This window comes from Rutidosis leptorrhynchoides, chromosome 4 (assembly GCF_046630445.1).
Source record: "Rutidosis leptorrhynchoides isolate AG116_Rl617_1_P2 chromosome 4, CSIRO_AGI_Rlap_v1, whole genome shotgun sequence".
Taxonomy (NCBI): Eukaryota; Viridiplantae; Streptophyta; class Magnoliopsida; order Asterales; family Asteraceae; genus Rutidosis; species Rutidosis leptorrhynchoides.
This window is the reverse complement of record NC_092336.1, coordinates 487303523-487328802: the sequence shown is the minus strand read 5'-3', so window position 1 is coordinate 487328802 and position 25280 is coordinate 487303523. Positions and strand designations below refer to the sequence as shown.

Here is a 25280-nt window from a genome sequence, read left to right as displayed (position 1 = left end):
ATAGTCAAAAGTTGATAATAAAGAAAAGTATGTTAGAAAAGAAATTTAGAACTGAAAAACGGATTGAGAAAACTATGAAGGAGGCTGTTGACAAATCACAAGGACTAAACCCGTACCTAAAGAATTTAGATAATTCAGTTTCTGATGGAAATCTCAGAAGATATGCAATCTCTTTACGTATTCTAAATACTTGCGGAAGAATTTTCTTCATCATCTTTTGATTTTAATTTTTTTTTAAATTCTAAGATATCATCGTATCTTCCATTATAAATATCCTCAATATTTCTGAAAAATACCTCCATAACTATACTTGTCTGAATTAATTATTTCTTCGCGTTATCTGTATTACATCATAACGGAATATGTTTTAGTTTCAAAATTTTTGTAACATTCAAATTTAAATTCTTGATATTTGGAGTAGTGTTGGAATGAAAACATGAGTTAGTATAATATAATGACGCCTGATCAACGTGATTATATTTCAGTAAGTCATGCAGAAGTTCTAATGGCACATGATGAAGGTAGTACTTGATCAACATTACCCTCACCATGTACCATGTTACGCGACTCTTTTATTTTACTTAACATCTGAATATACCAAGAATGTATTTTCTTGATAGTTCTATACTTTCAGTGATTCCAGCAGTTTGATAATATAATCGTGCCATTACATTTTTCTTTCTGCGTATAACACTAGTAATGCTCATTTGAAATCCTATCTATCGTATTTTCGGAGAAATCTTTATCATTTCATTTGTATTTCTCAATAGTGAGAAATTATCTATTTATTGAACTTGTGATTATCATAAAACGGAACCCGACCCATATAGGGTACTCGAAATACTCCATTCATCGATCTTATCATTTTCTTTGATAATGATTATACTAACAATCGAATTCATTTAAAGAATTCAAGTTATATCATATTTCGAGATACGAAAATATCCTCATTTTCGTTATCAACTTTCCTTATCCAAATTTCGGGACGAAATTTCTTTTAATGGGTAGGTACTGTCATGACCCGGAAATTTCGGTCAAATTTAAACTCTGATAACTCCGACAAGATAAGCAAATTGATGTGTTGCATTTCATACATTTAATTTACCATTGGGCTTTACCCTACGATTCACGAACAACCTATAATTTAAAACTGGAACCCGTCGTGATTTATATATGATTTTACTTTCTTAAATGAAAACGTTTTATGATATAATAATTTCTATTATTATAACCTCTTAATAAAATGATTTTGAATATAATTAGTTCTAGAAAACTAAATTTTATAATATTTATATATAAAATGATAAAAATTTACTATTAAATGATGCTATTTCAAATTAAAAATTTTACGCATTAAGTCGTTTTATTTTTATGATATAATTTTTGTAATTTTTTTAAGAAACGAAGTTAAATTAAAAATGTACAATTTGTAAAGCACAACGTACAACAACGTGTAGTTTAAGTAGTTGAATTTAAATTAATTCATTTACTATTCATTGAATAGCAAATGAAACGAAATTAATTCATTTACTATTCACATGAAAACGACATAATTAAAATTATTAATTATAAGTTATATAAAATACCCCTGAATTATTTTAAAAATACGACTTTTTAAAAATTTACGATTCATATTAGATTCTAAATTTATTATTATATATTATATTTTATTTCAATATTATTATATTATTATATTTATTATATTATTATATTTAAATTAATATTATATTATATATCTTTGTCCAGTCAAAAACTAAGAAAACACATATTACGCTTATAAACTTTATAAATGAATCTTTTTACAACTAATTTCATAAAGCTTAAGACCAAAACAGATATATATGTATTCAAATATAAAAAGTGGAATTTTTACTCATACTTTTACCGTTAACTATTAGCAACAAGAGTACGAAATACCGGTCCGTAAAAACTGTCGGCAGATATTATTGAATTCTAATTCACACATTTGATTCCTTTTATTATTATATTATTTTAATATTATTATATTATTACTTTATTATAATATTATATTATTATATTTTATTTCAATATTATTAAATTATTATATTTATACTATATATATGGAACGATTATGTTTCTGGTACAATTTATTCACATAGATAGATATAGATATATTACTCCGTAGTACTAAATTCTTATTATTATTTTTATTATTATTACTCTTAATAATAATATTAGTATTATTATTAAGTAGTATCATTAATATTAGTATTAGTAATATACATAAAATACTACGACGGGGTTATGTTCAAGTGATTTCAAAATAGATTTTTCAAATGGGTTAAAGCTAAGGAATTCATGGGTATTAAAAAAGGAGGTTATGGGTATTGATCGGGGGTATTGTTCGTGAATCAAAGGCCAACCTTGCATTTATCATTTCCGTTGCTTCTGCATAATTTTCCTACAATATTGAACCACAATATTGATACGTGAGTTTTCATAGCTCCCTTTTTATATATATTTTTGGGCTTAGAATACATGCGTATTTTATAACCGTTTTATGAAATGGACACAAGTACTAAAAACATATTCTACGTTGAGTTGTACCACTTTGCATATTTTTCCCTAATTGCTTGGTAACTAATATTTACATGTTGTAAGAGCATGTAAGCGTGAATCCTATTGATAGATCTATCGGGTTTGACAACCCCAACCGGGCTAGTCGCTCTAGTATCGTAAACGGTTGCATAGTACTTCGTTTTTACTACACTTGGTACAGTGTAGGGAGATTTCATAATAAAGGGAATATGTCACATTAATTGTTAAGTATGGTTACCGAAGCGCTCAACAACTTATAGAATACTTTTATACACTTGCGAGTGTACGGATATTTATGGAAACTGAAATCTTGTGGTCTATTACTATTACGAAAATGATTGATTATGATAAACTATGAACTCACCAACCTTTTTAGTTGACACTTTTAAGCATGTTTATTCTCAGGTATAAAGAAGCTTCTGCTGTTTAACTGATATGTGCATGGAGTCTTACATGTCATATTTTTCAAGGAAACTTTGCATTCATACATTAATATGTATTATATTTTGACTGTTTAGTCAACTGATGTATTATTATGAACTATCATTTATTGAGATTATCTATATGTAGAAATCACCATAGGTCGAAAACATTTATGTACATGCTTTAAAAATGTATACTGATTTAAAAACTTTCTTATATAGAAAGCGCGTCTTTTGAAATGAATGCAATGTTTGTAAAATGTATCATATAGAGGGCAAACCTCGCAATGGGACCGATGAATGATGTGCTGCGTCAATAGGGATTTTGGCGGGTTGTCATACAACCGTTCCAGAAAGTGATGAATGTGCTAGTGCTAGCACTTGCAAGACTGGCGAATCGTCTGAAGGTAAACGAAAGGAGGATGACTCGGATGTTGTGGCTAATGAAGACACACCGACTGGTGGCACTGCTGCTGCTATATCAGCACTTAAGATACCGAAGATGAAACCACTTTGATTGGCACCCTTTGGATTATGTTATCAATCATGATTTTTGGTTTATTTTAAACAATTTAAGTTTTTTTTTTTTTTTTGAAATAATACATCATACAACTTTGTTGTTTGATGTAGTGATCCACTCTTATTATTTGGATTTTTGGTTTGTTTATTTACGCAAGTACTGTGGTATATGCACTATACCATATTGTGGTTATTTTTTATTAATTAATGAATGATAACATCTTTACTATTTTAATATTATTATTGTTACTCCACTTTTGTGTTAATTCCATATAAGTATTTATGATATACAAACTATGTCACACTAACAAAAACACAATACATGAATGCGAATATGTACACACCATTCGCTAATCAATATCCATGATAATCTTATAGATTAAGTTGATAGCCTTATACTAAGAAACTATGACACAAAACAAAAAACTTCAATACTAAGTAGAAGACTTAGGGACAACTTTTTGCATTCAGAAAACTGTATTTAGTCTTTTGTCATACTTATAACTATGTTGATGTTTATGACAATGAATTCTAAGATAGGTTTATTACAAATTAATCAAAGATATAATAGATGAGTGGCATTTTCACTCATACTTTTGAAGAAACAATTTTAAGAATTAACCTCGTAACATTAGCCAAAATGAAAGTATGACACACTACATCAAACTTACATACAATTTGTAAGACTTACTGACAAATTCATTGGTTATAAAAATCATCACTCTTTTGTAGTGGTTAAAACTGTGTTGATATGTATAAAATTGTAGTCTATGAGAGGTTTAAAACTAAGTAATCAAAGATGTAATGTATATTGACTTAAATTTACACATTTACTTTTGAACAAACAATAATCATTAACATCTATCAGTTAGTAAATTATGTAAACACAGACTGCTAATATTATTTCTTAACTAAACACATTAGTTACCTTCCCATTAACATCATTCAAAACCATGGCTTTAATTCACCATACCTGTTTTCAGGAACAAGTAACACATAACATTTTTTGTACCACTTTTACATAATACATGTTCAAGAGATTAAACAAACACAAAAACAAACATAGACACAAAGTTTAAATACATATTTCTAAATACATATAAAGATAAGTTTCATCAGTAGCTAATACCAACCATTTCACACACCTTCAAAATCCAATATCCGGGTCTTCGTCATTCTATTAACAAAATGCTGGTGTGTGACAGGTTTCAACCAGAACTATACGTAACGTGTAACTTGAGACATCACAAACTTATCTTCTCCCGCGTTATATGTCAATTCGGCTTCATCACCTGCTTGAAGCTCATTCACCCGAACAAATGCGTACCACCCAGCCGATACATATAAATTTTTGCATGAACATTTTGTGTTTGAAAGTAGACCCCATTTGTAACTGTTACCATCATTCATCGTAACAGTAATATCGCTTCCAGCCTTCAACTTGCTTACATTCATCAATTCCTTTGGTAGACGCTACACCAATATACAAAAATTAAATAATGCATTAATACTATATAATTACCAAGGAAAAAGGCGATATTTCAAGAGTGTAATGGATTCTTTACGTTATAATTTATATACACCAACATTCACTTACCCATACTTTCCCTTCTGGCATCGTAAACTTGACAGTAACATCACCTGTTATTTCCTCATTTCCTGTAGAATCCATATCATCAACTTCCATTGAATCAGAATCAGATTCACTATCAGATTGACATTCACTCATGTTGCAATCAGAGCTGGAATCAACAACAATAACTTCAATTGTAGTAGATGATGAAGCCTCATCACACCTTCCAATAACATTGCTGATCCTTGACACGTCTTTATTATTAGCAAAAGCAGTGAAGTGTAAATTATTTTCATTCATCACAGTGAAGCACAAAACATCGTACTTCTTCACCTTTAGGTCTTTTAGCAAATCAGAAAATCCATGTGTTAAAAAAAGATAGTCACCACTGCAGTGCAAGCCCCCTTCACGTTTATATTCAAATGCAGTGTTGATGCAGATTTTTGATTTTTTTTCTTCCAAGTTGGATAATGATCAACAACCCATGGGTGAGGGAAAATCTGCAAATTTATTAAATAAATAAAAATAAGTAATCTCCTAAAATGATTAACATCTACATATTATACAGACATAGTTTGTGAAAATCACAATACCAGTTTTTTTGGATTATCATTGTAAAGGACACCAAGAAAGGTAATTGCTGGCTTCTTTTTGGTACTACCCTCGCAATAATCATCTTCAAATACATAATGGTACGCTTCAAACTTACGGTAGTCTTTCTCTTTAAGACGAAGATAGTCCTTCGGTCCACAGTTAAACACCTTCTTTAAATCTTCCTTTCCCTTTGTTAAGAAAACTTTGTTACCATCCCAATTCATTCCAAGTTTCACAGTAGGTCCTCCAGTGTACCTTTTAACCTTGATTTCAATCTCACCAGTTGAGTTGAATTGATTTTTAATAAAAAAATTTTGGCATTAACTGTGTAACATATACAAAACAATAATTAAAAATCATGATAATGGATATTATTATCTAACCAATACTACATCTTCATCTGTAAAGTAGATTATTAATGTTTCTACACAAATTATCAATGAAACATACCAAATTTGGGAAATAGTTTGTTCGCCCATTATTCGCCTTATCATATTCTTCGTTGTTCATTTCCATTTTACCAGATGACCTGCTAACAATGTAAAATATATACTAACAATTTTATCTTGAAAATTATATTTACAAACTTATAACCATACATCTTATACTATTAATTATTGACATTAAAGATAACATTTTAAGAATTTAGTGTTATTAGTGTATAAAACCCATACAAAATCTTATCATTACATCTTATTGAACAATTTTAACAAATTAATAGTATAGTTTTTAGCATATGCATCAACAACAGTAAATCTGCCACTAAAACCTAATTAATCAAAACATTATATTTACATGCAACCTAATTTAAATTTGTTAAAATCATTCGAAAAACAATCAGAGGCTAATGCAATAACAACAATAATTTACTAATTTTTAGAATGATTTAAGAGTAACTAAAAAAAATGAAGCAAACAATTAAACACTTACAATATAAAAAATATACCAGATGTATTTTTTGTTTAACTTTTTCATTTTGTATACTCTTAAAATTTTGTTTTTAAAAACCCTAATCATACAGATGGAACCCAGCAATCTGCGTCTAGGGTTTTCTCGATATCAACATCGATGTATAATGCCACAAAAGAAGTTAAACAAACAAAAAAATCGTAATACTTACAAGATCGTTGCTCTGAGATCGATTATTTTCCGTTCTCTAATAAAAAAACTCGATCGCCGACAATAAGCATAAGCATATGAGAAGAAAATACCTAGAGAAAGTGATTGCTGTGTCTGTCTAGAAATAAGCAAAAACCATTCGTGCGTTTTAAAAATAAAGTACAGAAAAGAGTGGACCACTGTTGTCCTTATTTGGTATAAAATATGGCCCATATCTGCTTTCAATTTAATATTTCTTTATAGCCCAATCATAATAATTATTTACATAATAAAATATCCATAAGCCCATTTAACTACATTTATTATTTATTTATTGATTAATTAATTTGGAATATTAATTTATTTTTTAATTTAATCATATTCCATCTTTAATTTACAAACCACAACCCCACTTCGTATAAACCCTAAATCGAATACAATTCTTCAAACTAATCATACCAATTTTTATTTTTTTAAATTCTAATAAAACTCAACTACTTTTGAATCGATTATGAATAATAATTTAAAATCGAGTTTCAGTGGTTGAAAAAGGAAAAACGTTGCGATTAACAGTCAAGAGAATTGGTCTGTCAATCATAAACAAGTTGGTATGTATTCAATTGAATGTATATATTGATCTGTTTCGATTAATAATACATATATGCCGTAATATTGATGCCACTATAATTTGAATCGTATATTTTTGTTTCACATTCACCTTCAGAACCTTTATAATCAAAATGTTACACACTATAAATCATTAATAACTATTAATTATATTTTTTAATCATTCATATTTGCAATTCAGCTCATTAACGTTTATAATTGTGTTACCATGAAGTCAAAACAAAAACAATGAAACTTCTTGCGCCAATGATCCATTACCATCTATTCAATCAGTTCTAACAGATATCACCAATGGTAAGCATTTTAGCCAAACCAGGTACTGAATAATTTCACCTTTTAAACACCATTGTTATAAAATATATTATTATTCATAAATGCAGTAATGCCAAATGACACACCAGTTACACCCATACGAACTACGGTCAAACAGAATAATGCTAACATTGGATGCTCGGGAGGAAGCACTTTCGATACTTCAGGCAAAAGCGCACAATCTTCACGAGGTTATAAATTTGATTTTAGAAAAAATTACTACTATTGTTTGTCCTTAGTCCATATATCAATTGTATTTTATAAATAACATTACAGATTTTTAATAGTTATCATTACATTTAATTCATTTTTGTATAATACCGTTACAACAATGTGCTTCGTTTTAATAATATAACCATTCAATGTCCTTAACATGATTTCATCTTCGAATATAACTAGAGCTGGATTGGCCCGCGCGATGCGGCGGGACCTTTCGGATTGCATATTTATATTTAACGTAGCGTTATGTATTTACAAAATTAAAACGCGTTGTTGCGGGTGTGTTTGGATACACGTGGGTAGTACCTAGTATACTTAATGACGTCATTTTTTTTATGCCGGGAAAATTGCGTAAAAAAAGGGGGACAAAACTATCGATATGATGTAGTTAGTTTGGATTGTTTATCATACGTGTATACATACGTACGATAGATAGCCCGAAATATTTAGCGTTTTTCAGAAAGCGTCCGTTTCGCGTGTAGTTAGTTGCGTTGCTTTCGTGAAATTATTTCGAGTTGAACGGTGATGTCGGAGAAATTTAACTGTTGGCGAGCGGAAAGATACGACCCGTTTAAAATTTTGGTGAAGTTTGTTTAATTTTTTTTAATAAAATAGTTTTTTACATTTTTTACCCTTGAAAAATTTACACATTGAACATAGTTTAGGGAGGTTTTTTGAAATTTTTTTGTTGCAGTTTCATAGATATCAAACGATCAATTTCTGTTGGTCTTTTAGTATATAAAAATTTACACATTGAACATAGTTTAGGGAGGTTTTTTGAAATTTTTTTGTTGCAGTTTCATAGATATCAAACGACCAATTTCTGTTGGTCTTTTAGTATATAAAAAATGTTTCCTGCAGTTTCAAACAACAAAGACTATATGTTGAACAACAAATCACCTTTGTCCTACTCAACTCCTCAACCAAAACGAAAAGGAAGGCCACCGAAATATTGTTTTTCCCCTAGTGATGCAATTCCATTCAATTTACAACATTCAACATACAATATTGGTTAGTAATGCTTCTGTCATACATTTTGCAAATGAAACTGTCATTATTTAAAAATTAAAGATTGTCATTTTATTGAAGGTTGTTCTAACTTATTACTTATAGCTGTTGATTATGAAATCAAACAAATAAAACACAAATATTGTTCTATTTTATGTAGGTACTTCCTCTCAAAGATCGAATGCGGCCACAAATATCATTGATAATAATTCCTTTCATGACCAAAATAATAGGAGTCCAATGACTGACATAACAAACTGTATGTATCTCATCTTTCTGTCATTATTACTTAATCTTGCTATATATTCATACTATATGTAGATGGTATAAACTTAATTTTTTTTGGTTTTTTAAAGTTCAATTAACAAATACATCCTTGAATCTAGAGAAAAAACCTTTAGGCAGACGTCTGAAGTACGTTATGCAAACTCCTGTTGATCGACAATCAACTTGTCCGGTAAAACATGAATCAACACCAAAACGTAGAGGAAGACCACCAAAGTATAAATTCTCAGAAGATGAAATGATACCTTTGCCTATACCTAATCTTATGAATGACAACTTAATAGATGATGATGAAGCTAACAAGAAGTTTTCCGGAAGATGTGAAGGTAAATTTTTAAACTCCTTTTTTTTTATATCTATGTACATATAAAAATCTATATTTTAAAATATAATTATATATATATATATATATATATATATATATATATATATATATATATATATATATATATATATATATATATGTTTCATTTAGAGACAATCATCTAATAATTTTTCTTTTTAAATTCAGTATATAGAGACCTTGGTGATCCTATATATATATATATATATATATATATATATATATATATATATATATATATATGCACTTCATGTAAAGCACGTTTGTGGAAATCTGAAGCAATGCGAGGCAATCAAAATTTTCAAAGAAAATCTTATTCGCTTTGTTGTTTAAATGCAAAAGTAGAAATTCCACCTTTGCACTAGCCACCTCAAATGTTGTTAGATCTATTCACTGGTTCAATTGAAAACAGCAAAAATTTCATTGAGAACATCTGACGGTATAACATGATTTTTAGTTTCACATCAATTGGTGGAAAGATAGATCATTCTGTAAACAACGGAGGAGGTCCTTATGTATATCGTATGCAAGGTCAAAATTATCATTTGGTAGGCACTTTACTACCAGAGCCAGGTCAAGATCCAAGATTCTTCCAATTATATATATATATATATATATATATATATATATATATATATATATATATATATATATATATATATATGATACTGGGAATGAAGTAGATCACCGAATTAATTCATACGGGTATATCAAATTTTACATTATTATTTCAACAAATAAAATAAAACAAATCATATGTCAATAATAGTTTGTTTAAAACTTTGATTATTTTCTAACTTTTGTGCTTTTTATTGTCTCTCAGAAATGCAAATTCAAATACATCGTCAAACCAATATTCTTTGAGTACGGAAACCGTAAATCAGTTGAAGGGTTTACTTGACCATGTGAACCCATTGGTCAAGAAATTCCGTATGGCTAGAGATCGATTTGACATGGATGAAAATGAACCAATTAGAATTAAACTAATTGGTAGCAGATCACAAGATGATAGAACTTATAACCTACCTACAACAGATGAAGTTGCAACAATAATTATTGGAGATATAGATGGAACTTGCGATAAATGTGATATTGTATTAGACCACCGTAGAAAGCGTTTGAGACGTATAAGTGAACTCCATCCATCATATTTTGCTCTTCAGTATCCCATATTGTTTCCCTATGCTCAAGATGGTTATAGAGTGGATATTCTACATAAGGGTATTGAGATCGAGGACGCAACTGGCCATGCGCACCTAACTTTACGAGAATTCTTTGCATATCGGTTACAAATGAGAGTTGGTGAAACATCTCTGATTCTATTGGCACGAAAACTATTACAACAATTTATGGTTGATGCTTACACAATGGTTGACAATATACGGTTGCATTACATAAGAAACAATCAGAAAGCATTTAGAGTTGCTAAGATTAACAATTTAAAGCACAAGAAACATGAGATTATGATGTTTCAGCAATGGGCACAAGGATAACACTACCTTCTTCTTTTACGGGTGGAGCACGATACATGTACGCAAATTATATGGACGCTATGGCCATTGTTCGAGCTTATGGTCCACCAGACCTTTTTATCACTTGAACATGTAATCCTAAATGGCCGGAAGTCCTTCATGTTTTAGCCCCTTTGAATTTAAAACCAGAAGATAGGCCTGACATTCTGACCCGTGTGTTTAAAATGAAGCTTAATAGTTTGTATGACCAAATCAGGGATGAAAAAATATTTGGATATCTAAGAGGAGGTATTTACTTTTATCATAGCATTGGTTAAATTTTCATATACACATTTATTTTATACTATATTTTTTTCCTATACATATTTATAATTACTAATTGAATAACATGCTCACCATTAAACAGGTCTCTATGTTATAGAATTTCAAAAAAGAGGCTTACCTCATGTGCACATGATTTTATGGCTTGATAAACAGAGACTTCACCAAATGCTTCCGAAATTGACAAAGTCATTGTAGCTAAAATTCCCGATAAAGATGACGATCCAGAATTGTATTCTTTAGTTTCAGATTTTACGATGCATGGTCCATGTGGCGAAAAGCATAAAGAATGTCCATGCATGCGTCGAGGTACATGTTCTAAAGGATTTCCAAAGGACTTTACAGATGAAAGTCACTTTGACGGCGATGGATTCCCAATTTACAGGCGCCGTAATGATGGTAATTTTATCATGAAAAAAGGAGAAAAGCTAGACAACAGGTTAGTCCACAATTTATATAATTTAAACTCAATAATTTAATTCTATACAACATTTAATTATTCGACAATACTGTTTTAAATAACTTAAAATTCCTTTACTAATGTTGTTATAATAATTTAAAATTACATACACGTTGTTGGATATAACAAGGACTTACTCAAACAGTACCAGGCACATATGAATATCGAATGGTGTAACCAGTTCGGATCGATAAAGTATTTGTTCAAGTATATCAGCAAAGGTCCAAATCGTATATCTGCTCATTTTCAGGCTAATAATAATGCAAATGCCTGTAACAACCCAAACCAAACCACGAACAACCCGCGTTAAAACACGAAATAAAAAAAAAATATTTCCTGTTCAGCATGTGGCGCGGCGCGCCAGATGGCCGCGCAGCGCGCCAAACTGGTCTGTCCAAAAAAGTTTTAAACGCGAAAAAGATCGACTACTTCCCGTCATAATTAGACCGAACGCTTTCACCAACATTTTCAAATATGTAAAACTAACACGATTCAAACATAAAAATAAGTTTTACATGATGGGGCCCACATTGGCCGATTTACGAGTTTAATACAAAATATGAGTTTCGACCGCCAAAAAGTTTAAGTACCAAACTACACTACGAGCATGGCGTTTGGGATTAAACTACCCAAGTCTCGGTCAAACTCCAAGAACTAATACTTCCAAAAAGCGTCCCCTAATCAACAAAGCGGGATCTCTATTCCATGATAATGCCCTTACCCTTGTCCACAACCGAACCTATAAAAATAGTAAACAACGAGAGGGTAAGCAAAGCTTAGTGAATGCAATAATTATACACATACATATATAATCTACTTACTTGCATCACTTGCACATTATCGCACACGAGCTAGCAATTCGACAACCATGCAAAACATTAAGCATATACCAATAACCGCAAATTCATAAGGAGCTAGCAATGCCAATAGCATATAGTTCATAATTAAATATGCTAACACAACATTCTTATAACCATGGTTAACCAATCGAGCAAGGGAACGGTACTTAAAAGGCTGTTGGAGTTCATAACACCCGTTAGTGTTACTTAAACGACGCGTAATCACTAATCCCCCGGGTGATGTCTTAAACAACGCGACTAACTCACCCCCATGACAATGTGGCATCTTAAACAACGCGACGAATCCACATGCCAATCAAAACAATGAGTGGTGTCTTAAACAACGCGACATCCACTCCCATGACAATGTGGTGCCTTAGACAACGCGACAATGCCACATGTCAATCAAACAATGAGTAGTGTCTTAAACAACGTGACAATACTACTCGTTACATAGAACGTGGTGTCTTAACAACGCGACAATGCCACATCTATTCTACACAAATAAATACATTATATACATACACGCATAATTATTCCACTCACCTTACGCCTTCGGTGAATCAATAAAATCAAGCTTGAATCTTCAAGGTAACGCACCTATTATCATGCACATATTATCCAACGCAAACTCAAGTTGGTCAACCGATCCTTTCACCATTCCAAAGCCATTTTGACCCAAGGTACAATTTCAACCCAATTGAACCCTTAACCCTAATTTTGGGTCAACACACACCAAAACCCTAACCATTAACCAAGATGGGTTTAAAACACTTTTAAATCACAAAGTTAACTCATTTCCACACATGCAAGGCCACTTAGGTCATTAAAGACCCATTTGACCCATTTCAAGGTCAACACACTCATTTGGGTCATCATACCCAATTAACACCCATTTACATATCATTAAAGTGTTCTAGTACTTTAACTAACCAATTTAAGTTCATAAACATAATTTAATACTTGAAAACCCTAATTGGTCATCTTTGAGTCTTCATGAACTAATTTCACCCAAAACTCCCAAATTACTAGCAAGTGGGTTTTGTGTGCATCACTAACCCAAACCCTAACCCTTAATGCAATTAAAGTAAGAATCTAGGTCTTAGAACTTACCAACACAATCACTACGTAGCTAGCGACTAGATGAACGACTTTAGAACTCGCACTAAGACCTGATTCAACCTCCTTTACCCTTTAATGAATCTTTCTCACTCAACAAAATGCACTCTCTCACTAGAATTGAATTGGAGAAGATAAGGTGGTTGTGAATGGAGTGAATGAGCTCCCAAAACTGATCTAAGGCATTAAATTCGGACCCCAAAGTGATTTTACCAAAATGCCCTCAAAATATCTAATTAAAAAGAAAAGGGGAATCTGTCGCAGACAGATGGCGCGGCGCGCCATAGCCGCGCGGCGCGCGACTCCCCCAGTTCAGAATTCTTCCATGTTTTAAAATATATACAACAAAACCCCGCTTCGAGTATCGTAACTTCGCTTATATACAAGGATAATATTTGGGTCTTACAACTCTCCCCCACTTATTCGGATTGCGTCCGCGCAATCCAAGCCGCATGACAAGAGGGAAGATAAACCAACACGAATTCTTCAGGCTCCCAAGTGAACTCGGAACCTTTACTCCGTCGCCATTGAACCTTAAAGGTTCTCACCTCTTTATTCCTCAACATTTTCACCTTCTCATCAAGGATAGCAATCGGTTCCTCGACATATTCTAACTTATTGTTTAGCTCGATTTTGTCTAATGGCATCCATGAAGAATCATTCGCAAGACACTTACGGAGATGGGAAACATGAAACGTGTTATGGATCCCCGCAAGCTCTTCGGGTAATTCCAAACGATACGCAACTTCACCAACACGAGCTAAAACCTTGAATGGCCCAATAAACCGAGGAGCTAACTTTCCCCGTTTTCGAAATCGAATAATACCTTTCCATGGCGAAACCTTAAGCATCACCATATCACCTTCTTGAAATTCGATCGTTCGTCTACGTTTATTGGCATACGACTTTTGTCTATCTTGAGCCTTCTTCAAATGGTCCCGAATAATATCAATCTTGCTATTCGTCTCCAAAACCAAATCGGTACTCCCGATTTTCCCTTGACCCACTTCACCCCAACAAATTGGAGTTCGACACCTACGCCCATAAAGCATCTCATAAGGTGGCATCCCGATACTAGTGTGATAACTATTATTGTACGTGAATTCCACCAAAGGCAAGTGCTCATCCCAATTACCACCGAAATCAATAATGCACGCCCGTAACATATCTTCCAAAGTTTGATTCGTACGTTCGGTTTGATCGTCCATTTGAGGATGATACGCCGTGCTCAACTTTAATTGCGTACCCATATCTTCATGAAACTTTTCCCAAAATCGAGATGTGAGACGGGTATCTCGATCCGAAATAATAGATATAGGAACCCCATGTCGCGAGACCACTTCCTTGATAAATAACTTAGCTAAGGCCTCCGACGATATCGCTTCTTTAATGGGAAGAAACAAAGCACTTTTTGTCAAACGATCAACTATCACCCAAATCGTATCAAATTGGGTTCTCGCCATCTTTGGTAACTTTGTAATGAAATCCATGGTAATGTGCTCCCATTTCCATTTCGGGATTTCTAACAGTTGCAACTTACCATACGGCTTTTGGTGCTCGGCCTTAACTTGCAAACAAGTAACACACTGTTCAACATATTTTACAACATCACGCTTCATGCCCGGCCACCAATAATCTTTCCTTAAATCAAGATACATTTTCGTCGCTCCCGGGTGAATGGAATACTTTAATTTATGTGCTTCATCAAGTAGCACTTGTCGATAATCACCCATCTTAGGCACCCACACCCTTCCTTGAAAAGACAACAAACCACGCGAACCCATAGTAATGAATTCTGATTGCCCCATAATTCGCTCCGCATGCTTGTTGTGAACGTAAGCTTCTATTTGAATCACACCAAGTTTTTCAAGAAAATCGTTAGTAATAATCATACGTAACAATCCCAATCGTAACGCCGGGTGATGACTCTTTCGACTTAACGCATCTGCGACCACATTCGCCTTGCCCGGATGATAAAGTATTTCACAATCATAATCCTTTACCACATCCATCCACCTACGTTGACGATAATTCAAATCTCGTTGATTAAAGAGATGTTTCAAACTCTTATGATCCGAATAAATCGTACTCTTGACACCGTACAAGTAATGGCGCCAAATTTTCAACGCATGTACCACCGCCGCCAACTCAAGATCATGAGTCGGATATCTCGTTTCGTGTTCCTTTAACTGTCGAGAGGCATAAGCGATGACTTTACCCCTTTCCATAAGAACACACCCGAGCCCGTTTAGAGAAGCATCATAATAAACCGTCATATCTTCCACACCTTCCTGCAATACTAACACCGGAGCTTGGCACAACTTCTCTTTTAACAATTGAAAAGCAATTTCTTACTCCTTTTCCCAATTAAATTTAGCATTCTTCCTCGTCAATTTCATCAATGGAGAAGCAATCTTAGAAAAGTCTTGGATAAACCGACGATAATAACCGGCCAATCCGAGAAAACTTCGGATTTCTGTAGGCGTAGTCGTTCGTCCCCAACTCTTCACCGTCTCGATCTTCCCCGGATCTACTTGAATGCCGTCTTTGTTCACAATATGACCAAGGAATTGAACTTCCCTTAGCCAAAATTCACATTTGGAGAACTTTGTATACAACTTCTCCTTTCATAACGTCTTCAATACTTCACGCAAATGACGTTCATGTTCGTTCATACTTTTCGACTAGACTAGTATGTCGTCAATGAACACTATTACCGACTTATCCAACATAGGTTGGCACACTCGGTTCATAAGATCCATGAATGCCGCCGGTGCATTCGTAAGACCAAAAGGTATCACCACAAATTCAAAATTCCCATAACGTGTTCGAAAAGCTGTTTTCTCGATGTCTTCCTCACGGACCCCATTTGGTGATAGCCGGACCGTAGGTCGATTTTAGAGAAATACATTGCACCTTGGAGTTGGTCAAACAGATCGTCAATCCTAGGCAAAGGATAACGATTCTTGATCGTCACTTTGTTCAACTCCCGATAATCGATGCACATCCGCATACTACCATCCTTCTTCTTTACGAACAATACCAGAGTCCCCACGGCGAAGCACTCGGTCGAATAAAACCCTTTTCGAGCAACTCTTGGATTTGATTTAACAACTCTTGCATTTTCGTCGGTGCTAAACGATAAGGAGTTTTAGCAATGGGGGTAGCCCTCGGAACCAACTCAATGCGAAATTCAACTTGTCTTTCCGCCGGAACACCCGGTAACTCGTCCGGAAAAACTTCTTCAAATTCATTAATCACCGGAATTTCACGAATGGGTGGTGGCTCATTACGAGTATCAACAACATGAGCAAGGAAAGCCATGCCACCAGTAACAACGGAACGACGTGCCCGTGCAAAAGTGCATATCGGCACCGGTCTCCTTCGCTTATCGCCATGAATAATTAACTCTCCCCCACTTGGGGTCTTTACACGAATAAACTTATCATGGCATGCAATATCGGCTCTATAACGATCGAGCCAATCCATACCAATGACAACATCAAAATCGCCCAAGGTCATCGGGATGAGATCAATTTCAAAACTTTCGGCACCAAACACAACATTACAATTTCTACACACATCAACCACTAGCGCCGTCTTGCCATCCGCTATTTCAACTTCTACCGGATGGCTTAACTTTACTAGCGGTTTATTTAACTTAGGCACAAATCTTAGAGACACGAAAGACAAATTAGCACCACTATCAAAAAGTATCCGCGCCGGATTAGAGTTAACCATGAAAGTACCTGAAACGACTTCATTGGATTGTTTGGCTTCTTCGTTCGTCATCAAGTAATTACGACCCCTAGTCGTACCCGCCGCTTTCTCTAGCCGCTTGACATTATCATTGCACAACTCGGGACACTCGGGCCTCTTGTGCCCTTCTTTACCACAATTGAAACAAGTAAATTTGGTTGTAGAAGGTGGGTTGGTGCAATCACGGGCCATGTGCCCCCTTCGCCTACAATTATGACAAGAATAACGAAATTCCCCCGGAGCACTCTTCTTCACACTACCGACGCTCTCGGTTGCACCTTTACTCTTCTTGTTTGAATGACTAGTAGCTTCGAACTTCCTCTTACCAAAAGTAAAACTACTCTTTCTCAACACAAGTGCTTCAAAACCTTTAGCCATGTTAAACAACTCATCGAAGCTTTTCACCACGTTCACACTAATCTTTTCTTGATAACTATCATTCAAGGTTCGATAGAAATCTTCTTTCAACATCTTATCATTCCCGACATACTCCGGGCAAAATTGGGTCTTGGACAAAAACACGGATTTGAGAGTGTTCAAATCCATCGACCCTTGCCTCAAGGTACGTAGCTCGTCCTTAAGCCTTGTAAGATCGGCCGGAGTTCGGTATTCGTCAAAAAACTCCGTCTTGAATTCATCCTAAGTGAAGTCCATGCATTGCACTTCACCATAAAGATGGATTTTCGCGTCCCACCATAACTTAGCATCGCCCCTTAACATGCTAGACCCGTACCTTGTCTTCTTATCGAGAGGACATTCGCAAGTACGGAAAGCCCCTCCATATCGGAGATCCAACGGGCACTTTTAAGAGGATCTCTTTCGCCCTCAAAAGTGGGAGGTTGAGAATCCTTGAAGTTCTTATAGAAAAAGTCCCGTCTTCCTGCATTATCATCATGAAGAACGGCCTTGACTTGCTCTTTGGCTACATTGACTAATTGCTCGTCAATCGAGTCTAGAAACATCTTCTTAATCTCCTCAAGATATTCCGCCTTTTGACGTTTAAAGATGGCCTCAACCTTGGCCGTGAACTCGGGGTCCTCACTCGTGCCCCCATTATCGGTGTCGTGTCCGTTTCTCATCTTCATTCTATAAAACGAAATAGGTTAAACGGCGAAACAAAAGGACATAACACGTATGTATATACACATACACCACACTACTCCATCTTGCTCAACAATCGTCGTACATTGCTTGTTCGTCACGATTTGCGCCCGTAACAATGGTAGCTAATCATTGTTACGCGAGCACGTCGCATTAACTTGCTAGTACAACGTCTATCTCGCTTGATGATTGTAAAACATATCACAAAACAATTAGCACGAGGTTAGTTAACATAAACCAAAGTACTAACAATTCCCGATCCGGCCCAAAGTCCTACAAGTCCCGCATAAAGTGTACACACAATAAAGTCTAAGTCTAGGCACCTATCTCAAGTCGCCTAAATCCCTTAGACCATGCTCTGATACCACTTGTAACCACCCAAACCAAACCACGAACAACCCGCGTTAAAACACGAAATAAAAAAAAATATTTCCTGTTCAGCATGTGGCGCGGCGCGCCAGATGGCCGCGCGGCGCGCCAAACTGGTCTGTCCAAAAAAGTTTTAAACGCGAAAAAGATCGACTACTTCCCGTCATAATTAGATCGAACGCTTTCACCAACATTTTCAAATATGTAAAACTAACACGATTCAAACATAAAAACAAGTTTTACATGATGGGGCCCACATTGGCCGATTTACGAGTTTAATACAAAATATGAGTTTCGACCGCCAAAAAGTTTAAGTACCAAACTACACTACGAGCATGGCGTTTGGGATTAAACTACCCAAGTCTCGGTCAAACTCCAAGAACTAATACTTCCAAAAAGCGTCCCCTAATCAACAAAGCGGGATCTCTATTCCATGATAATGCCCTTACCCTTGTCCACAACCGAACCTATAAAAATAGTAAACAACGAGAGGGTAAGCAAAGCTTAGTGAATGCAATAATTATACACATACATATATAATCTACTTACTTGCATCACTTACACATTATCGCACACGAGCTAGCAATTCGACAACCATGCAAAACATTAAGCATATACCAATAACCGCAAATTCATAAGGAGCTAGCAATGCCAATAGCATATAGTTCATAATTAAATATGCTAACACAACATTCTTATAACCATGGTTAACCAATCGAGCAAGGGAACGGTACTTAAAAGGCCGTTGGAGTTCATAACATCCGTTAGTGTTACTTAAACGACACGTAATCACTAATCCCCCGGGTGATGTCTTAAACAACGCGACTCACTCACCCCCATGACAATGTGGCGTCTTGAACAACGCGAAGAATCCACATGCCAATCAAAACGATGAGTGGTGTCTTAAACAACGCGACATCCACTCCCATGACAATGTGGTGCCTTAGACAACGCGACAATGCCACATGTCAATCAAACAATGAGTAGTGTCTTAAACAACGCGACAATACTACTCGTTACATAGAACGTGGTGTCTTAACAACGCGACAATGCCACATCCATTCTACACAAATAAATACATTATATACATACACGCATAATTATTCCACTCACCTTACGCCTTCGGTGAATCAATAAAATCAAGCTTGAATCTTCAAGGTAACGCACCTATTATCATGCACATATTATTAAACGCAAACTCAAGTTGGTCAACCGATCCTTTCACCATTCCAAAGCCATTTTGACCCAAGGTGCAATTTCAACCCATTTGAACCCTTAACCCTAATTTTGGGTCAACACACACCAAACCCTAACCATTAACCAAGATGGGTTTAAAACACTTTTAAATCACAAAGTCAACTCATTTCCACACATGCAAGGCCACTTATGTCATTAAAGACCCATTTGACCCATTTCAAGGTCAACACACCCATTTGAGTCATCATACCCAATTAACACCCATTTACGTATCATTAAAGTGTTCTAGTACTTTAACTAACCAATTTAAGTTCATAAACATAATTTAATACTTGAAAACCCTAATTGGTCATCTTTGAGTCTTCATGACCCAATTTCACCCAAACTCTCAAATTACTAGCAAGTGGGTTTTGTGTGCATCACTAACCCAAACCCTAAACCTTAATGCAATTAAAGTAAGAATCTAGGTCTTAGAACTTACCAACACAATCACTGCGTAGCTAGCGACTAGATGAACGACTTTAGAACTCGCACTAAGACCCGATTCAATCTCCTTTACCCTTTAATGAAGCTTTCTCACTCAAGAAATGCACTCTCTCACTAGAATTGAATTGGAGAAGATAAGGTAGTTGTGAATGGAGTGAATGAGCTCCCAAAACTGATCTAAGGCATTAAATTCGGACCCCAAAGTGATTTTACCAAAATGCCCTCAAAATATCTAATTAAAAAGAAAAGGGGAATCTGTCGCAGACAGATGGCGCGGCGCGCCATATAGCCGCGCGGCGCGCGACTCCCCCAGTTCAGAATTCTTCCATGTTTCAAAATATATACAACAAAACCCCGCTTCGAGTATCGTAACTTCGCTTATATACAAGGATAATATTTGGGTCTTACAATGCCGGTGAAAACACGTCAACGGGTAGAGATGAGATCAATGAATATTATAGCTGTCGCTATCTGTCAGCTTGTGAAGCAGCATGGCGTCTTTTCAACTACGAAATTGTTTTCAGATCACCTGCAGTTTACAGACTATCCTTTCATCTACCAAATCAGCAACCAATTGTATATGATGGTGATGATAGTATGGAACGTGTAATCAACAAACCTTCCATCGGTGCTTCACAATTCATTGAGTGGATGAATTCAATCGAGAAAATCTCGAAGCAAGACAATACACATATGTTGAATTTCCTCGCTATTATGTTTGGAATCAATCACCAAGAAAGTGGACCAAGAGGCAAGGTCAAAAAACTGTCGCCTGATTACATTATGTTCATCCAAAATAAGGGGAGGCGTACTATTTACGCATCATGCTCAATAAAGTTAGAGGTCCAACATGTTATGAAGATTTACACATTGTTGATGGAATACTTTATGATACCTACAAGGAATCCTGCTATGCAATGGGGCTATTGAATGACGATAAAGAATACATTGCTTCAATAAAAGAGGTACACCAATGCTCTACAGGGAACGCCTATAGGTCTCTTTTTGTTTCTTTAATTACAACTGACAGTATAACTTTCCCAGACCGTGTTTGGAAAGAGACCTGTGATTTATTGTCTGACGATCTTACCAGACCAGAACGTCTAAAGTTTAATGGTATGTAATACTTACAATAATGAAATAGCTAACATAAACAATATTTACATTAATTATAATTAAAGTATGACACATTCTATGTTTTATTATTTTAGATCCAGAAACTTTCAAAAGAGTACTGCAAAACCTTGCACTATCAAGAATTGAAAAAGACCTCAACAGTGCAGTTTATAGTTTGCGTAACATACCGTATATGCCTTTTCCTAATCTCGAATTCATTCAATCATCACTCAACACGCTTATTCAAGATGAGATTTCATACGACATAGAAAATCTAAAAGAAGAGCACTAGAGTCTTAAATCCACCATGACTGACGAACATAATGTTCTGTACAATACAATCGTTGATGCGGTATATAAAGACAATGGTGGATTATTCTTCGTTTATGGATATGGTGGTACTGGAAAAATGTTTGTTTGGAAAACACTTGCCGCTGCTATTCGTTCTCGTGGAGACATTGTTATAAATGTCGCCTTAAGTGGAATTGCAGCATTACTTCTCACTGGCGGTAGAACAACACATTCAAGGTTTGCTATTCCTATCAATGTTTTAGAAGATTCTTTCTGCTCAATAAAGAAAAATAGTGACTTAGCAGCTTTGTTGAACAAAGCAAAGTTAATTATATGGGATGAAGCACTCGAGGCATTTGACTAAATCATGCGTGACATTATTGTGTCTCCTAATAGAGCACCTCCAATTGGTGGTAAAGTGGTTGTTTTCGGTGGTGATTTTTGACAAATTCTTCCAGTTATACAAAGAGGAACACGATCTGAAATTGTTCATGCATCACTACATTCTTCTGATTTATGGAGACATTGTAAGGTATTGAAATTAACAAAAAACATGCGAATAAGAACTGATATAGATGGTGTTGATCAACAACAAATTAGGGATTTTGCTGATTGAATTCTGAAGATCGGTGAGGGAAAAATAAACGATCCAAACGATGGTGAGGCAGACGTAGAATTACCTCCTGAAATTTTGTTACAAACTGATGGGAATTCAGTAGACACAATAGTTAATTCAACATATCCTTCAATCCTGGATCAACTTTATATCATTAAACTTTTTATAACAAACAGTTTGAAAACTATACAACAAAAATTATGAAAGCAGCTAAAAAAAGAGAACATGTACCACTAGATAATTTCCAGCAACCTGCTAAGGATGTTGTTGATGCAGGCTCTGATTTATCAGAAAAGGTCCTTTATCTAAAATTACATTTTACTATCTTATGTTTTTTTATAATCTAAGACAATCAATACGCACCATGCTTAAATATTTAACCATTCAACCTATGTTGTAGCTCAAACTGAAGAGAGCCAAATCGGCTGAATCATCTAAGCGAACGAGAGATCGACAAAAGGTAATCATTTTTCAAAACAAATTCTATATAGGTACATATCAGATTATCATTGAAATATGGTACTTTATTTATAACTTTTATATTATAAAATTTGTAGGCTTATATTGAACAAATCGAATTATTGATGCAACAACAAAAGAAACAAATTGAATCCTTAATTGAAGCACAAAATGAGGTATGTGTCTTACACTATCCCTTTATATTTTCAGTCCTTTAATTTTAAATATAACATCGTGTATACATACATATTGATTACTCAATACATTATATAACATGCGAAGAAATGTGTCGATTCTAAAGCAGGTTAGTGTCGATTCTAAAGCAGGTTAGTCTATCTAACAATATCAATTATTTTAATATAAACCACTATTTTAATAAACTATTTATTTATTAAATCTTTTTTTATTATTTTTTTTATTTGTAGACATCACAAACTTTGGTAGATTTTATCGAGATTGGTCTTATAAATTCGACAATCTAATTGCTTCGTTACAACGCCAAATCTATGTAAATAGCAATCCTGATCACATTTCCCCTGTTATTCAAGTATTAAATGATCATTATTTGGAATTATTAACCACAAAAAAAAAAAAAAAAAAATTGCAAAAATATGTGTGATATCAATCATTAACGTCACATGGATGTCACCTACAATATCTTGTGTAATGTGGATTGGTGGCATTAGACCCTCTGATATAATTAAGGTAATACATTTGTTTTTTTAGTTTAATTACTCATTTAACTTTGCAAAAAAATAGCAGAGTTTTTTGCGTTAACATTATACCTTCTTGATCCAGTTATTTGTTTATACATGCAGATAATCCTCAACCACATTGACTTGTCAAATCAACAACTTGAAAAAATTGAACTTTTGAAAGTCCAAACTATTGAACAAGAGAAGACTATTACATATCAACTGAATACGTTGAAAGATGAAATATCAGGTTTATTTGCAGGTAGCAAATTTGTCGATAGAGGTGATCATGAGGCTATGTCGAATTTCAAAAATAATATGTTTGAACAAATTGGTAGATTATCAGCTATGGCAATATACTTAACTCAGGTAACTTTGATACATCCTTGATATATAATTAACTCAAAGTATTTATTTAACTATCGAGTAACCATTTTCAATAAATACAAAAATTTATGCAGGCTGATACTTTAAGGACAATAACTTATAAGAAGCTGCAAACCGTTCTCACGTTAACACAAATTGGCATCGCTTTTATAACAGTTCATAAACATGTCAAGCGACTACACACTTGGACAAATTTGTGGGAAAGTAAACCAAATGGTCCAAATGTGTGATTAGTGTTTTATTGATTTAATAACAATTTGTTTTTTTATAGAATATATGAACATTTTCTATTATTCTGTGTAATCAAATGCAACTATATTACTATAATACATTTATTCGAAAGGGTTTTTGCTATAACAAAAAAACCAATCACCCCGCGAAGTCGCGGGTCTCCAGCTAGTTTATATTATAGGAGAATGATAAATGTATCTTTTACAAATACATTTAAATTTATTATATTTAAGTTTAAATCCGATTGTTAAATTTGTTATAGAATATAAATATAAATATTTATTTTTAAAACTGACTTTTCTTATTTATAGTTTTTATTTATTTTTTTATTCTTTATTTTAAAAGTTTAAGATATTATGCCAAACATCGAAACACATAAACATCTAATAGCTTCTAGCTATCAACTAGTTTTGCAACACATATCATATGTATGTTTGTGTTGGTGAGTTTAATTTCTCAATGACAGCAGAAGAAGTGCCTTAATTATTTTTTTCGAAAAGCAAGCAATATTATAACCTCGAAACAAGAGACGAGCTGGAGCCCGATCCATACAACACGAACTATAGCTCCAGTTACAAAGCGATTCTGGAGTCTATAAAGAAATACAACGAAACTGTTGCTAAGGCCGCAACTCTAACTCTATACTAATTACACAACACAATATTTAAGAGGGTTGGCTAACCATACTAGCCACTCGATATTCTCCTTTTTATACCGCGAAGCGTAACATTCAAAGGATTTTAGTTGGATCTTCATGAGAGCCGAAGATCCATTCCAAGTCTGTTTTAAGAAGACTTTATCAT

The 25280-nt window shown here is 34.2% G+C and overlaps 3 protein-coding genes across 3 annotated transcripts; all 3 read left to right on the top strand.

Annotated features, from left to right (window-relative positions):
* Window positions 1–11255: 11255 nt before the first annotated feature.
* LOC139842371 (uncharacterized) lies at window positions 11256–22090 on the top strand. Its single transcript, XM_071832519.1, has 6 exons — window positions 11256–11319; window positions 11509–11791; window positions 12029–12084; window positions 21161–21438; window positions 21585–21798; window positions 21894–22090. The coding sequence occupies exons 1-6, from the start codon at window positions 11256–11258 to the stop codon at window positions 22088–22090; spliced, it is 1092 nt and encodes a 363-aa protein (XP_071688620.1).
* A 15-nt stretch (window positions 22091–22105) lies between these two features.
* On the top strand, window positions 22106–22453 carry LOC139842370 (uncharacterized). The gene has a single exon (XM_071832518.1). It carries the CDS (start codon window positions 22106–22108, stop codon window positions 22451–22453), a length of 348 nt encoding a protein of 115 aa, XP_071688619.1.
* Window positions 22454–22456: 3 nt separating this feature from the next.
* Window positions 22457–24476, top strand: LOC139842369 (transcription factor HBP-1b(c38)-like). Its single transcript, XM_071832517.1, has 10 exons — window positions 22457–22502; window positions 22548–22621; window positions 22715–22804; window positions 22882–23001; window positions 23106–23165; window positions 23263–23340; window positions 23469–23490; window positions 23590–23711; window positions 23983–24228; window positions 24321–24476. The coding sequence occupies exons 1-10, from the start codon at window positions 22457–22459 to the stop codon at window positions 24474–24476; spliced, it is 1014 nt and encodes a 337-aa protein (XP_071688618.1).
* The last annotated feature ends 804 nt before the right edge of the window (window positions 24477–25280 follow it).